The sequence below is a fragment of the Alligator mississippiensis genome, chromosome 10, assembly GCF_030867095.1.
Source record: "Alligator mississippiensis isolate rAllMis1 chromosome 10, rAllMis1, whole genome shotgun sequence".
Lineage (NCBI taxonomy): Eukaryota > Metazoa > Chordata > Crocodylia > Alligatoridae > Alligator > Alligator mississippiensis.
In genome coordinates this window covers 42,812,635-42,829,689 of record NC_081833.1, presented here as the reverse complement: position 1 = coordinate 42,829,689, position 17,055 = coordinate 42,812,635, and the positions used below count along the sequence as shown (strand labels likewise).

General features: G+C 39.9%; 1 protein-coding gene across 3 annotated transcripts in view; it reads right to left on the bottom strand.

The window, feature by feature from the left end:
* The window catches only part of CBFB (core-binding factor subunit beta), a 62,825-nt gene that overhangs the window by 13,957 nt on the left and 31,813 nt on the right, over positions 1-17,055 (bottom strand). For 2 of the 3 annotated variants that reach the window (XM_019499208.2, XM_006268163.4), the window contains one exon: positions 9,593-9,688. In XM_019499208.2, coding sequence (XP_019354753.1) covers positions 9,593-9,688 — 96 coding nt within the window. Of the gene's footprint in view, positions 1-9,561; positions 9,689-17,055 lie in introns of all 3 variants that reach the window. The other variant, XM_006268164.4, reaches the window with a different exon arrangement.

Below are 17,055 nucleotides of genomic sequence, written 5' to 3'. Positions count from 1 at the left end.
GAAAGATCTATCACCCAACACAAGTCAATATAACTATCCAGGAGGAACTTGCACTTATGCCAAGCTCCTGAGAAACTTCTAATAATAGCGCTGAGTATTTAAGACTTCTTGAAGAAGTATAGTCTCTTTAAAAATAAAGTTATTTTAAAAGATTGTAACATATGAACACAGTGCAAATTTCCAAATAATTATCTAGTCAGAGTACTATTTCACAAAAAGTTCAGAACAGGTGATGCTAGCCTGAAGTGATAGAGAGCACATACATCAGAAAAACAATTTATGTGCCATGTAGAATCGATTCTGAATGTAGTACAGAAATGATCAATTTTGCAAATAAGGGACTAGTGTAAAATAAGCATCTTCTTTCACACAATGAGGTTAGAAAGGGGCTGAGCAATAGAGAAATACTGACTGAACTCAATCAATACTAATTATATATTTATAACTTCTGCACCAACCTTCAAACCATACCTTCTAAACAGCAAGCATTTCAGATTTTTTCTAGGAAAATATATTTTCACACAAGAGCTAAATTTCAAGTGCTTTACACTGACAATATTGAGAAATTACTCTGCTCAAAAAAGGCCCAATTATCAGCCTACGGTACCAAAAAACTGATTTCATACTGCCTTTTAAACAAAGAAACAGCTTATGTGATGGCTTCAGGCAATATTACATGCAAGGAATTCACACATTCTAAGCTAAGAATGCAAATGATTCATTCTTGGCCTGATCATACTCTAGGTCACTTTGGAGGAGGAAAACAAGATGTGGTGCAGGATAAGAGCACAGCAGCAGGAGGCAGAGCCTAGAGAGGAGTCAGACCTGGGTTTGCCCACAGGTACTCTGTAGAAGAATGCAAACCCTTAAAAACCCCCCGTTAGGAAAGTTTCTTGGGAGCTGCCACCAAGGGCTGATAGCTCAGAGATGGTATAGAAAAAACAGGGCTTCTGCATGGATGTCCCATGTCCCTTGCACATCTGGGTTACATGTGGGCAAAAAACAGCTACAAGTGATTGTACACGTAAAAGGTTTTCTACCAAAATGTATAGGGTTAGATGAGAAATTTTACTGAGAAAGAACAAGTTGTAAGGGGGGAGGGGAGAGCAAGAAAACCTTGTAGGGCCACTTTCTTTTAGAGTTGCAGTGAAAACAATTTTTTTTTCTTTATGGCACAGCTTTTATTTAAACAGTTGCACAGGACTTTTTCCCCTCCTCCCGTTTTGATACAATATGCCCATGATGAGAACGAATGCTCACAACTGACTGACCTAAAATGGGTTATCATCTCCTTCACTTTTTATATGTATACAACCTTTATATGTATGTATATTTTACATAACCTCTCCCAAAACCAACAATATAATCTATGCCAGCGGTGCTCAAGCTCTTGCTCCTAAAGGCCTGATAAGTTGTGTGGGGCTGACTGGGAGGCTGGATCCAGCCCAGTACTGACCTGCATGCCCCAGTTAGCATGCAGGGCCTGGGCCTCCCCATAGGTCTGTAAATTCAACATCAGAGGAGAAGTGTTCCCAGCTTCCTTACTGCCAAACTTCTGGACCTGGGAGGAGCCCTGCAGGTCAGAGGACATGGAACCAGGGGCCAGATCTGGCCTGTGGGGAGAGCTTTGAGCACTAGGGGTGCAAGAAGCAGGCCGTATTCGATTTGATTTCAACCCGAATCGGGGGACAGCGATTTGATTTGTTAATTTGGATCAATGTTCCGATTTGATTCAGCTGAATCCAAATCTGAAGATTCAATTCTGATTTGGAGAATCAGTGATTTGGCCACAAGCAGAGCATTATATGTTTTTTCTACATACCTCGAGGTACCAGGTGCGGCTCATGAACACCGAGATGGTGGGGCGGATGAAGCATCCCACAGGAGCATGCCCCGCCCCGCAGTGCTTGGTGGCAGACCCAGAAATGGACCAGAAGTACAGGGGGACCCTGGGTGCCCCCCCCAACCCAGGAAGGCACCATTCGCTGAGCCAGGGGAGCATGGGTGGGTGGCGCCCCACTGCACTCCCTGGCGGACCCAGAAGTGGACTGCAAGTGCTTCTGGTCCACTTCTGGATCCACCGCCAAGTGCACTGGGGACCGCCCCCCGCATTCCCATGGGATGCTCAATCCACCCTCAGCGTTTGCAAGTTGCCTGGTATGTTGAGGTATGCAGAAAAAAAAATATAAAGCTATGTCTATGTCCGAAACATTGAATCTCTCCAAACCAATTCGGAGAGATTAAAGGGTCTCCTGATTTGATGGGGAGATTTAGCCGCCAAATTGAATCAGTGACTGAAGCTTTGCACAGCCCTATTGAGCACCCCTGGTCTATGTGCCAATAGCCTTCTAGTAACTTGTGGCTTAAGAAAATTTTTCAGGACAGCAACAGCTCAACTTTTTACACAGGACATAACTAAACTCGAACATGCTTGTTAAGAAAACAAAATCCCTTTAAAAATGTTCTTGACCCAACTAAATATCTGTCGGGGAAAAAGGTGATCCTTACCCAACCAATAGCAGTTTAAACTTCAAAGCCAACTGTCTCTTTCTACACACAAGTGGGATGGCTCTTCCTAACAGAACTAAGTTGTCTCAATTAAGGACATGACCCTATATTCAACAGAAGTCACATGCACGATTCATCTTAGAATACATAACATGTTTAATGAAAAAAAAATCTAACCATTAAATTTTGTTTGCATAGGCATTTTAAAAATTACAATTTTCATCTAAAACAGTGGTCTCCAACCTTTTTAAGTAGGAGATCACCTTTGGCATTTAAAAGCAACCCAAGATCTACTGTGTGCTGCTGACACCCCCACTTCCCTCCCACCCAGCAGGTAAGTCTGTGGGGAGGGAAGGCGAGGAGACAGATCGAGGCAGAGGGAGAAAAAATTATTTGGGGGTGTGCCTCCACAGCAGGTACATCCCACCCGGCTGGGGCCCCACTCAACTTACCTCTGCTCCTGCCTCTGCAGCACTGTCCCTCACTGTGGGGGCCTCAATCTATCCCCCGCCCCTTCCCTCCCCCATGGACTTGCCTGCTGGGCTGGGGCACACACAGACCCCCACCCCAGCTCCGGATCAAGTCTAAGAGGCTCCAAGATCTATCAATGAATCGAAATCCACTGGCTGGTGACCACTGATCTAAAACATATTTCTAAAAGTACAGAAACAAAAACAAGGTAGACAGGAAAGGTGCATCTTTTCCCAATACTTCAGAAATGAAGCTGAAAATTAATCATACTGTTTTGTTTCACATTGAGCATCTAGTATCAGTGTTTGTATCTGGTTTCTAACTGTTCATAAAAATTAATTTGGAAAACTATTGTGCATATTCACACATAATTCCCGACAACAACCAATGAAGTTATATATGTACAATTGAGGCACAGCAGTTGTCCAGTTGTGAGCTAAATTTTTTTTCTACTAAACATAATTCAAATATTCGCCATTGTGTGCGCTGCTTTTCATAGAAAGAACAACAAAAAGTTTTGGAACTTTTATGTTTTCTTAAGAAAACTTAAAGTCATATTAAATGGGAATTTCATGTAGCTTCCTAAAATGGCTCTGCTTACCCATTAATGTAATTTATATTTAGCACAAGACCACAAAGAGAGACTGCTAGACTAGGCTGTTTCAGGGAAGAGTAAACCACTCTGCTTCTTTGCTTGCAGTACTGCGAAAATAAAGTGCACTGCAGTTATTTGGGAAATGAAATTTAAACACTTTAGTTTTTCTTTTTTGTGCTGTTCTGTTTTGTGCAATTGTTTAAATTGCTTTTTTGCATAAACTGAATTAAAAAAAATAGTGGATGGCTCAACCCCCAAGGGAACTCAGACTTAACAGAATATCTCTGACCAAGCTCATGAGCAAACGAATGGGGTAAGGGAGGAGGGAATTTGGACATCTGAGCTTCTGTCATAGAAAGTACACAGTCTGAGCTTTCAAAAAACCATTTACATTATAAAACTGTAATTTCCACACACAAAGCTAACCCTCACCAAAATTATCTGCAGACACCACAAAACAGGAGCACAGGACTTCCAATACATTATGCCCAATCCCTTGCTGTAAGACCACCACTTTGTATCTCTTGCTCTACTGAACAGTTGGCAGAAGGCAGCTAATTGCAGCTTCCTTGGACCAAGTACTGGCTATATTATTCCTAACATATTTTGACTCCGCTGGTCTGAGGCCCTGGAAGCATTTCTTCCCGAAAGTTTCTCTAGTTGGCAGTAGCCTTATACTGAGCAGTTGACTAATTAGTTGTACAGTAAATGTTTCAACATCTACACGTGTACCCGTATTAGGCAGGAGTAAACTAATTCACTCTGCAGCAGAATAGTACTTGTAAATACAAGTACTACTTATAAATGAAAGTACTATCCTGCTGCTGAGTAAAAAGCTCCGCAGCAGCGCACATACAGATGCTGGAGGGGCTGGCTTGGAGCGTGAGGGAGCTTCAGTGCAGAGGCTGCCTGCTGGGTAGCTCTGCACTGAAGCTCCCTCATGACCCAAGCCAGCCCCTCCACAGCACTTTGGGCCAGGGGGAGCAGTCCCGGGCTGGCAGGCTGATCCCCGGGATTCCCTGACAGCCGGAGGTACTCCAACACAGCAGCACATGCTGTTCATGAATAAACCCCAGAGCGGATTTCTCTGAAGTTAATTGCACCTGGGCGCACATTCAGATGCATGCCCGGGAACAGTTTATTCATGCACAGTATAGCATAGGTAGATGTGCCCACTGTAAAAAGTCTTGCACCAAATGACTGAATTCAGTTAAAATAGTGACTATAAAGAGAAATCTATTTCAAGACTCCATCACATTGAAACAGCATTGGAAACTACTACAGTCAAATGCATGTGAGACAGTGACAACTAGCCTGGATAGCCATTTAACTCATGTAAAAAGTATAAGCCACTTGCCATCTCCCATTGATATCAATATTAAAAGCAGGAGCCTTGCACCCCTGACATTGATCCTTAGGGCATCAATACTACAAATGGAAACTGGCAGGTGAGAACTGGGTGATGAGGAAGCAATAATTGGGGTTTACTTTGTTTGTATTTAAAACTACTTCTATATGCTCTATTAGAGGAAAACCTGTTCAGGCATCAATACTGCTCAGCAACTTACAAGGAGCACGTTGTCCATTAGTGATAGCAAAAATAAACTGGAGGTTTCCTTGATGAATGCCGACAACTTTCTTCCCAAAAATAAAAAAGCAGGAGATATGAAAATTATATACCTAACACCTCTTCCAGAACAGAATGAGTATTATGAAACTCCTTTACTATATGGAGAACAATGAAAAAGCAAAAATATTCCAAGATGAGATTTTTATATGAAAAAACTAGTTAACAACATGAAATTAGTAAGACAAAGGCTGTGGAACAAATTAATTACTGGTATACATCCACTTATGGAACTTGGCTCTTAGCTTTATCTAGTGGCTTCATCACAAAAGTGCGTGACAGATTTTCAAAAATAGGGATAGCAAATTAAGTCCTTTAATTATGAATGTCAGTCTTTCCTCACATGCATCACATTCAACTTTTATTCTGACAACATTCAAACAACGTTCTAAAAAAGTAGAAGTCATTAGAACACAACCTTAATTTAGAAAGTACTTATTGAAAACATGTATTATGTTCAAGGACATTTATGTTAAACATACAAATTTTGAATAGAAACTGTTTTTTTTTAGGCCACATTGGAATTGTATGTTGTATTTCAACTAAAGGAAAACACTTATAAGAACTAGAACTTAATATTTAAAAATAAATTCTCTCCACAAGTGTTTACTACGTTTACATTTAAAAATATTCATTTAACCAAGGAACATCATAAAAATGCAGAATAAGTGTGATGTAATAAAAATTATTTGGAAAATGAAGGGGAATTAAATTATACTGTTCCTCAAGTCTGGTCTCAGATACTTCAGATATGTTCTCTAAACAGTCTGCATTGCAATTCTTGTGTGCACAAATACCAGAAGCAATGCTTTTTTCACCATTACTATTTTCTACTGTTATATTTAAAGTTTCACTATTAAGCAGCAGCTATTTCAATCATTTTTTGTTTCCTAAAATACCACCAATCCGAATCTCTAATTGTCTTTAAAAATTAAATATTAATACAAAAGAGTACTTAAAGTGTTCAAACACATAATAAAGGGATCATGCTTTGGCAATGATCTACCATTTGTTACATTTAAAAAAAATGATCTACATAGAGACTTTTTATAAAGAAACATATCTACAAAGAAAGAAAGAAAGCTGTATAAATAAAGAATGAAATCTGTGATCATTTTCATATGCTGCCAAGCTTTGGATGAATGTTTCCAAAGCGCTGGCGCCTCTCTTGAGTAGGGGCGGGTGGAGCACTTTAAGATTTTTTCCCCTCTCTTATTGAACTAGAATCTGGTCTCTATTAAAGCCATTTCAGCTATAGTACTACAGTCTGAAATTGTCTAATTTTGTACAGACATTGTTTCAATCCCTAGGACAATGCCTTACATTGATGATATCTTATTCTACGTCTAGCAGTTCCCAACTTTGTTGTTTGCTCCATGATAAACAGAACAACATTAAAAAAAGGATTGGATGTGTAGTTCTACATGTAGAGTAACTAATAATGGTATTTGTGGGGTCCTCACTGTGTTTCAACATCCAAAGTAAAGCTCAACTACTTTAAAAGATGGTTTCTTCCAACTACCTTTTCTACAAAAAACAAAAACAAACAAAAAACAAACAAACCTCACTGTATCATGTTTTTGCAGGTCAAATTATATTGCACCTGTGAACTCACCAGATGATTTAACTTCACCGGAGCTGTATAAATATAACTAAGTAGGATGTGACCTCAAGCATTATTACTGGCAATGATACAAGCATGAAAAGAAATACAGATTGACAACTGTATCCGATACTGACTGCATGTGTGCAGTACTTAAGAAATTTGATGTTGGACTAGAAACACCGTGAACATGAAAATCTACAATGTGATTTTTAAAATGTATTCCGTTCCATTTCGGATTTTACACCGAGCCATGCTTGTGTTATCTGTGTGTTTAATGATTATGCCCACTTCTACAATTCAATTAAAATACACTGAATTGGGGGGGAGGGGGGCAACCCCCCCCAAAAACAGACAATTTTTTCCTCAAAGTCCATATTTAGATGATCTTGCCATTTTCTACTTCAAAATACCTTGACTTCTCTATAGTCTTAAGTAAGATCAATTGTCTAGTGTTTATCTGCAAACAAACCAGATACACGTTTTTTTTTTTTAAAAGCATGAGAGAACAAAATATTTCTTTCCAGCTTCAAGCTTCATGAAAACTGATAAGCTCAGTATCTGTGTACAGTGCCTAGGCACAACAAAATGAATACTTCTAGATGCTACCAATGAGTAAGCTGTTGTTGTTATAATGAAGCATTTAAACTATGGAAATAAGCAGCCTGAGACAATAAATTGGGCTTTGTCTACAATACAAGTGGGAAGCATGACTGCTGTACATATAAACAAGCTGACCATAAGGAAATCCAGGACACTTGCCCATCCTGTCCCCGACTCTCCCAAGTCAGTGGTGCTGCTGCAGGCAGAGGCGGGGGTGGGACAGTGTTGTACGCTGGGCAGGTAGCGGTACCTACCTGCCTGCCATGCCACTCCGCACTGCTCTGCCTCCCTGTCAGACTGTGCCCTATGCTCCCACATTTCCAGGATGCTCATTATAATTCACACCAGCCAGGTGGGACTGGCCTCCGAAATCCAGAACCATCTTAGTTAAACTAGGCCATTATGGTCATCCTATGTATAAACTTACCCCGTCTCATTTCAGCCTTGCTAACACAGGTTCTATTAGAAGTAAAGCCATAAGCAGTAGGGGTGTGCAAAACGGGCCCTATTTGATCTGGATTCGATTCCGGCCCGAATCAAGGACAGTGATTTGATTCGTTGATTTGGACGACTGTCCCCGATTCAATTCAGCTGAATCTGGATCTGAAGATTCGATGCAGATTCAGAGAATCAGCTATTCGGCTACAGACACAGCTTTAAATGTTTTTTCTACATAACTCGAGGTACCAGGCGTGGCTTGGGAATGCTGGGGTGGGGCGGGGGGAGCCCTGCGTGTTTGGTGGCAAACCAGGAAGTGGACTGCAAGTACTTCTGGCCCACTTCCAGGTCTGCCAGGGAGCGTGCTGGGGGCTCCCCCCCGTGCCCCTCCTGGCTTGGTGATTGGCCCACTTCCGGATCTGCTGCTGAGCGCACTGGGGAGCCCCCCACATTTCTGTGGGACACTCCATTCGCCCCAGCACTGCAGCATTTATGAGCTGCCTGCTACCTAGAAGCGTGCAGAAAAAACATTTAAAGCTGTGTCTATGTCCAAATCGCCGAATTGATTCAGAGGGTTCCAATTCAATTCAGAGAAATTAAAGGGTCCTCTGATTCGATTCTGATTTGGAGCTTCAGCCACTGAATTGAGACGAATCAAATTAGGCACCGAAGCTTTGCACAGCCCTAATAAGCAGCACAGGCTTTAGTCATTCAATAATCTGGGGTGCCCAGGAAGGTCTCTGAACTCTACCCTGAAACAATGCTACTCAGCAGCTTTCACCACTACCTGTAATGGCAAGACTAATGCTAACTAGGTAGAGGTAGCAGCAAAGAAAGAGACAGAAGCAAATAAAGTTACTAATAGCCTGAGAGAAAGAAGATTGGCTCCCTGTCACTGCTGCTTGTCTCCAAGGCAGTTGCAGATAAAACTGGGAGTGGGAAGTAAAATCCTAATAAACAAATTCAAATAACTTCTCCCCTTCTATTCTCTCGCACCACTCCCTTCAGCTTCCTAGCCCTCGCCTTCCATGGACTTCTCTACCAGTACCTTCCCTTTTTTGGGTATACTAAGGAATTCCTCACAATCTTGTCTTCAAGCACCTTTGTTTCCTTAGTCCCAGTGGATGCCTGCTCTCTATTCAGCAAGGAAAGGCGCTCAGATGGTACCAAAACCAGAAAGAGCAAATGGAGAGCTAGCCCAGAGAGAGAAGATGGTGTCAGGCTCATGGGATAAACCTAAAGAGAGGAAGGAGATGGAAAGAGGAAAGGAGATCTAGGCCAGCAGTAGAAAATAAGTGTCTGAATCAACTTGTTGGTATTCTTTTATCACTAGGGGAGGGACTGCCAGCATCCCCCAGACTTCTCCAGTACCTGTGGAAGAGACAAAAAGTAGCAGATTCACTAATACAGCTTAACTACACTTCTTTTTTATAGCTGTTAGCATTTGTATCATGGTCATACAAGCCACCCTCAGAATCACGCGTCTGTAACTGGAAAATGGGCCATCTAAGGAAGCAAGGGTAAATAAAAACAACCTATCATTACTCAACTAAATTAAAAAAATATATCTTTGTGCTTTCCAGATTTTAAGTGCGAGTGATTTATAAAACATGCTTTACACATTGCAAAATTCAACAGAAACAAACAGAAATGCCCCACCATTGGACAAACAGACAAGTTAATAGAAACAATCTAGATTGTTGGTAAAGTACTAACCAGTTACTGACAGCAGCTGTGAAACCCTCACCTCCATTTCCTCTCGATGAGACCTGTCTCTGTCCTCAAATTCACGAGTTCTTCTCCGAGCTTCTTCAAAGGCTTGCTGTGCCAACGCATCCTCCTGCTACCAAACCAAAAGACAGAAAAATGACACAAAACACTATACTTATTTCCAACAAAATCCTGTTTTATTGAACTTCAGACATCATTTGAAGAAAATAATACTGACCTCAGGCAGCAAGGGACAACTAATCTACAGAAATCTACTGGCAAGAATGACAAAAAGTAGGGAGGCCACGGCTTTACGTTCTAGACTGCAGACTGAATTTGCAAGTTTAGCAGCTAGAGAGAATATCTTTTCACAAGAAAGCTGAGGAAACATAATACTAAATGACAGAAAGAGAGCTACTCAGTGCCACCTTAAAAAAAAACAACCACCAAAAAGCCCCCACACCTTCCAGAGAAGAACTGCTTTTAAAGGACTATCTGCATTGCTTCAAGATGGAGTGCAGGTTTAAGACCAACTCTTTAAAGGAAGCCTCAAGAGTTGTAGGAAAATGGCATTATCTTTCACCTGTGTTAAAAAAATTAACTGGCATGTAAAATAGATTTTATCCATGAACCTACATATTGCATTATTAAATTCTTCATGGAAATTTACTATTTTTTTGTTTTCTAGTAAATTCACTGATAGCACTAAAAACAGCCATAGCTGACAACTGATGGCTTTTAAATTTAATTGTTATGTCCTAAAGCAATTATTTTGGTTAGCAGATTAACATTTAAATTCTTGTAATGGCACATCTTGAACATATATTTATTAGTCACAGCCCACAGGGTATAATTTATGTTAAAAAAATATATTAGGAAGTGTAAAGAGGTAGAAAACATTTGTTTCTCAATTGTGCATGTATGCACACATGTGCGTGCACACACACGACAACTAAATTTTAATCAGCAGACTTCCACGTTTTTGGTAAAAAAATATATATCATGTTTTCGATATAGCTTTACAATTAGAAAGAGAAGAGAAGGGGAAACATCTTAACTTGTTTTTCTAGCAGGCACTCTGTAAGAGTCCAGTGACAGTATTTTTGATAGAAGATTTCATTGTTTCAGCCAGTACTGCCACAGTTGGTTTATAGATACACTTTCCTTAAAAGGGACCTACTAAACAGGAATGATAAACTGACAGATTTAAAATTAAAAAAAAAAGTTTCTGTCACCTTGCAGATGCTTTTAAGGGTCAAGCAAAGATGAGCCAGCTATGCAAGGAACAGCAAATAGTAAAAAGTAAAAAATACCTTTTCATATTAACTTTTTTTGTTCTTGCAATCTGATATTGTACTTTTAACTGTCCACATTAGGCAAATGTTATTTTCAAGTTGAAGATTTCTCCTAAGAGACAGAAATCCTAACCTTGAACTTTAAAAGGCAAAAATGTTCAGTTCCTGAGAACCCAACTAGATTTTTATATATAAAGGGATTAAATACATTAATTTTTAAATTTAAGATAAAATGTCTCTAGTCTAAAAGAATGTCAAATTACTTTTTTTTTTTTGTGCCTAAGGCACTATCCTGTACCCTACAGCTACATTGTGAAATGATGTGAAAGAGTGCCCCAGATGGCCCAACATATTTTAATACGAACATCTGTCAGTCAATAATTCTCCATAGTTAAGTCCCCAGAAAGTTATATTGAAGGGCAATGTTTAAAGCTGTCAGCAACAAAATACCATTTTGCCAGTAACTTGTATAGCATACCAGGCTCCTGCTGGCTATTTTTAATATGGGCATAATATATAGCAATTATGGCTAAGCAGCGGAAGGGAAGAGTTTGTTTCTTTTAATGGAGAAAGACAGCAGCAAAACAGCTGGCAAAGCTGGTGACTGATTAGTATGGAAAAACTAACCTAATTTTTAAATGTAGGGGATCTATACAGAAAATTGGGATTACCTACTTCATGAATTAAAGTGACTTTCTGTATAATGAAAAAAGCAGTATTTCAAGACAGGTGAAACCTAGTGGGAAAAACACAGTTCTCCCTAAAAGTATCTCTGACTGAAGATTACTGATCTAGTAACTCATCTAACTTCCCATATCTTTCGACCATCTGGATCATAGAAGGATATACACAAGTGGGTTTGTTTTGTTTTGGGGGGGAGGGGTTAATGCATCCGTTTAGATAGAAGACTGGAAAATTCCATCATTTTATATAGTCAAAGAATGATATAATTCTGAAAGCTTCTTTGGGACCAAAATCATTAAGTAATTATTCCATCTTCTCAAGTAAGAATTCAGTTTTGGGATGGAAGTTAAGCTTTTAGAATATTTATGTACTCACTTGCCAGTTACTTCAAAACCTTGGCAGTATTTTGACTCAGTAAGCCAATACCTAGAGTTAGCATCTATTGATGGCTATAAGACTGGCTCACTAGTACCTAGGAAAAAGGTGAAGGTGTAATTTCCAAATAATATATTTCATACTGAAGCTGTCATGGCCTACAATAAAGTGGATCAACAGAAAATCTTTTCTGTCCCTGTGAGCTGTACACAAAAAAATACAAATCAATCAAAATAAAAAAGTTGGCTTTTACAGCTGACAACATTTATTGGATTAATGAGGAAAACAAGCAAAACAGTTGAGGTCTCAATGTAACACAGGATATATTCAGTAAGCAAGACAGGCTGCCATCCATAAACACAATTATATCTTAGTGACACTACAGCAACCTGATAGGAAAAGAAAATTTGACAGAAATAAGGATGAGATAACAAATCAGGAGCTTTAGCAAAAGTATGTTGCATAGTGCTATACCAAAATATGTACATAGCCACAGAGCACAGACAAAATTCCAAAAGCCCAGAATTCAAAATATGCAATTTTTGCCTCAATTTAGTCAGGGTCTTATAGTAGTCATCCTAGTGAAGCCAATCATAGACTATTTGTATTTAAACATACATGCATATAAACTCCTTGCTGAGTCTAGGCCTTCAATAACAATGGTGAAAATCTACAGGTTGCTTAATAAATGTGAAGATTACTACAATATCTGTAAAATAACAAAAATGTTAATTTTGGAAAAAAAAGAAATACTTTAATTGTCATCATATCTTTTGAAAATGTCTATGTGCAATTAATCTTTTAGATATTTTATGACCTAGAAGAGGGTAGTTTATTTCAAAACAATAGAAGTGACAGAATTGAATATGAATCCCCTATGAACTGAAATAGAAAGAGATTTGAAAATGCAAGAGAATGCAGGGACAGTTTTATCTCTATAAAGTAACTTTCATACAATAGAGAAAACCACTTGCATAAACTGGACAACATAATATGAAGTTATTTAGATGGTGGCTGTCCCAGGCACTGTACTGTATAATATGCATCAGGATCACTTAAAATTACTTTGGAGTTTAAATACAGCAGTCGGTCGGTCATCTTACAGTAATATTACTACAAGAGTTTTAGAAGTGGAAGTAAATAATGATTTAAGCAATTTGAAAATTACAAGTAAAAAAGGGACACGGGAAGTATATTAGAGAAATAGTTCAGAAGCTGCAACTTAAAAATACCAGAAGAATAGTACCTAGATTTTTGAAAGCTGGCCAAAATGAAACTTCAAAAATGAGTATACATTTTAGTTATGTATGTTAACCTTTTAAGGGGATTTAAGTGGGAAATTAAACAAAGTATTAAAGAACCATTTTATATGTCTGTGCATTGCCCAGCACCATGGAGATTAATTCCTGATGGGTCCTTATCCACTTCTGTAACAGACATGATTATCTACCATAACAGAATCATTCATTTTAAGGCATACCTAAAATAAGACATTGAAAAGAATGATTACACACTTGTAATTGAGTTTGCACAATCATACACCTTGCAGATCCACACCCTTAGTATATTTTTACTCTTCACACCCTGAATTCAGGCGCCTCAAGAAAAGACTACCATTTGAGGCTGAAGATAGATGCTTTCATTAAATTCAAGATTTAATGCAGAGATATATTTTAAGACAAAAACACTGTTTAAATTATTTAAGGTTAAATGTATGTTTTAATAACTTAAGGATAAAATATATTAAAGGAATACTGTGAAAACAAATATATATATAAATCAGGAAATTCAGGATTAAAGTTACACTTTAAAGCAATAAAGACATGTTAAGGAATGTAAATTCACGGCTAAGGGATCCAAAGAGTCTTAATTCTACCCTCTAGCAACACCAAGCAATAATAGCATTATTGCAATTGAGGTATTTTAGTGGTTGTGGTCTAGGATTAGACTAACTTCATTTTTACAAGACAGAAAAGGCTTCTTTTCCTCCATAGTCTTACTTTCTGCAGAAACACCACAAGAGGGAAAAATGAGTAGAAACCCTAAGAGGCCTTAAAAATCAGGTTTGTCTAATCTGGGAATACTCATGCTAAAAATGGCTCAATTTTCCAACATGATTATTGTATAATTTGACTAAACAGGCACAGCGAGGCCTGTGTGGATGTCAAACAGTTTCTATACCTTAACATTTTGTAATTTAAAGAAACTTTAAATTTAAGATGCATTGTTTTATTTTAATTAAGGTTTATACTTTGTGGAAACTGAATGCATCAGTCCCCTTCACTCATACAAGAAAGCCCTATACCCACCAAACACAGCATTAGTCAAATGACTAGGACACAGTAAACTAATCATGGAAAAAAAGTTGAAAGCTCCCTCCAATGTGACCATATGCACCAGACAATGAACCATGAACTTATCTTTTGAACATCAAGCGTTATTTGTGAAGTCAGAATGCACAGAACCCAGTGGTTCACTGCTTGCTACAAGTATTTAAATTCAAGGCACCATGAGTTGGCAAAGGCAATTATTCATGCCCCCCGCCCCCCACCTACCCAGAAACAATAAAAACACTTTATTCTACCCCCAGTAAAGGCCTTTATTGAATGAAGAGGAGATGCCTGTTTTGCCGCTTGTGTTGTATTCTTCTCCCTTTGGAGAAGTAAAGTCTCTCTCTCTCAGGAGCTGAACTGGTAGGAAGACACAGCTGGCCAGGGAGGGTCAGGGACTAAAAGTCTAAGGTCTCAGAGTTGGGAAGTCAGGGCTTCCTCCCCCTACTCAAGAAGCTATGCCTGGGCTGTCTTTAGGAGGTACTAAGAGAGACCACACAACGCCAAAGATCCCAAGAAAGCACTCCTCCACGGGAATGTGCAACAGATGGTATATACCATCATTTAATTAATTCCAGTATCCGTCTCAAGACAAGCCCCAAAAGGAAGGGTAAAGGAAAAGGGAAAAGTTATATCAAATATGACTTGGGATTTTCGGGAGTAGCAGACATACGGTCTTCAGGAAACAGAGGTTAAAGACTCCTACAGAATTCAGTTACAAGCCTTTCTATAATCTTATGGAGCATCCTGTAGTTGAAGGAGGAACCAGCAATTGTAACTGTGACTGCTCTTTAGAAGCCTATCACCCTGTCAAAGGCATGTGTCCATTGATGATGGGGTTCTAGGGAATAAGTATATGAAAAAAATGGGCTTGTTTCTTTCAGTTTACAAGGTATATCCATCTATGCAACTATGCATTTTATAATCCTAATATGCATGCATTTTAATAGAGCAAAACTTATTTCCCTACCTAAGGGAAAAAGAATTAAACTAAAGCACCAGTTAATACTCTTAGACTGTAAGGCTGGAAGGGACATCAGAAGATCATCGGGTCTAACCCTCTGCACCAAGCAGGAAAGATAACTGGGGGTCAGGTGACCCCAGCAACGTGACTGTCTAGTTTCCTCTCGAAGATTTCCGGAGGAGTTCTGACCCCAGGTAAAATTTCTTCCTGATCTCAAATCTGGTGATCAGTCTGACCCTGTGCTGAAAGACAAGATCATCTAACGAGGAAACTTTGGCTTTGGTCCCAGCAGAAGCCTTGGTCCAGTCAAAGTGTGCGTCTACATGTATGTATATGAACACGTGTATGTAGATACAAAAACATGTGTATATGTATAGGCATATATACACGTATATTGATACATAGACATGCATACATACATCTCATATACACATGTGCATGCACATGTATGCCTGGGGGTGCACATGTGTGTGTATATATATGCATATATACATACACACACACACACACATATACATGCATGCATGCATGCATATGTATAAACACATACACTAGGGCTTTAGTTCATCCCTGTGAAGAAGAATGTCTAGAATAGGGCAGGCAATTATTTTGGGTGGAGGGCCACTTAAAAGTTTTGGCGAGCTGTTGGAGGCCACATAGGTAGTCTCACCACTTGACACTTGCCCCGTCCCCTGGTTACCACATTGGGATCAGAAGTCTTGCCCCCTAACCTGACCTTTGCCACTGGATGTCCCTCTCCTTGCTGCCCCCTCTCCCCCCAAATACTCCTTTTTGGAGAGGGGGCTGCCATCTTAGAACCAGGAAATCAAATCATACACTAGAAGTCAAACACCTATTATATTTTATTATAAAATTGTTTCATTCTTATTGTGTGTGCATGTGTGTGCGCACGGGGGGGGTGAGAGGGTGTGGCTGTGTAGGGGGGCATAAGGTATGTTAGGGTATATGCATGTAGGTGGGGTTGCAGGGGCAGGGTGTGGGTGTGTAGGGACCCCTCACACACTCCCATGGCATGCAAACCCCACTGCTGGCAACAGAAGCAGGTGGGGAGGTCGGGGCATTTGTGCCCAGTGCAGACGCCTGGTGAGGTGTGGCTCTGGCTAGCCCTGTGCAGAGGGAGGGAGTGTAGCCTGCCCAGCTGCCTCTATTACCAGGGCTCCATGCCATACACCTGCAAATCCAGCACTCGCAGCAGGGGAAGTCCCACAATGGAGCCTGCTGCTTCCCCCACTCCCTGCTGCACAGGTGTCCACGCTCTGCTGGAGGGAGCCCCACCCCCTGCTTCCCAGAGGAGTCCAACGTGGAGGAAGGAGTCTTCCCTTTCAGTCCTCCAAGTCCCTGCTGGCCTTAACATGCAACTGCTCCAAACTTGAGATAGCACTAATACAGATCAACACTTGTGCCTCTCACAGTGCAAGATGTAACAAGACACTTAAATCATTCTGCTTTCCACAGCATCCTTCACCTCACTTTTCTTGCTATTTAGAAACTGTTTGCCCCTGGGCCAGGGCCCTTGTCTTCATGCCATTCTAAACCATTCAGTATGATCATGACAGTATAAAAAACAATACAAACAATGCCTACAACATGCAGACTGAAGAGAGAGGATAAATGATCTTTACTGCTATTCCTTTCTGCAGCAAAGAAAATAAAGCAATAACACATTGTAGTCTTCAAGGCAGCACAGATGCACGTTGTAGTCTTCAAGGCAGCACAGATGCTTACTGTGACAAACTGCTGTATCCTCTTTTTTGATAACAGATGAAGAACTCAAATCTGAACCTGTTCTTAAGAAGCAGAACAGTCTGCAGACTACACCTTCTTGCAGTAG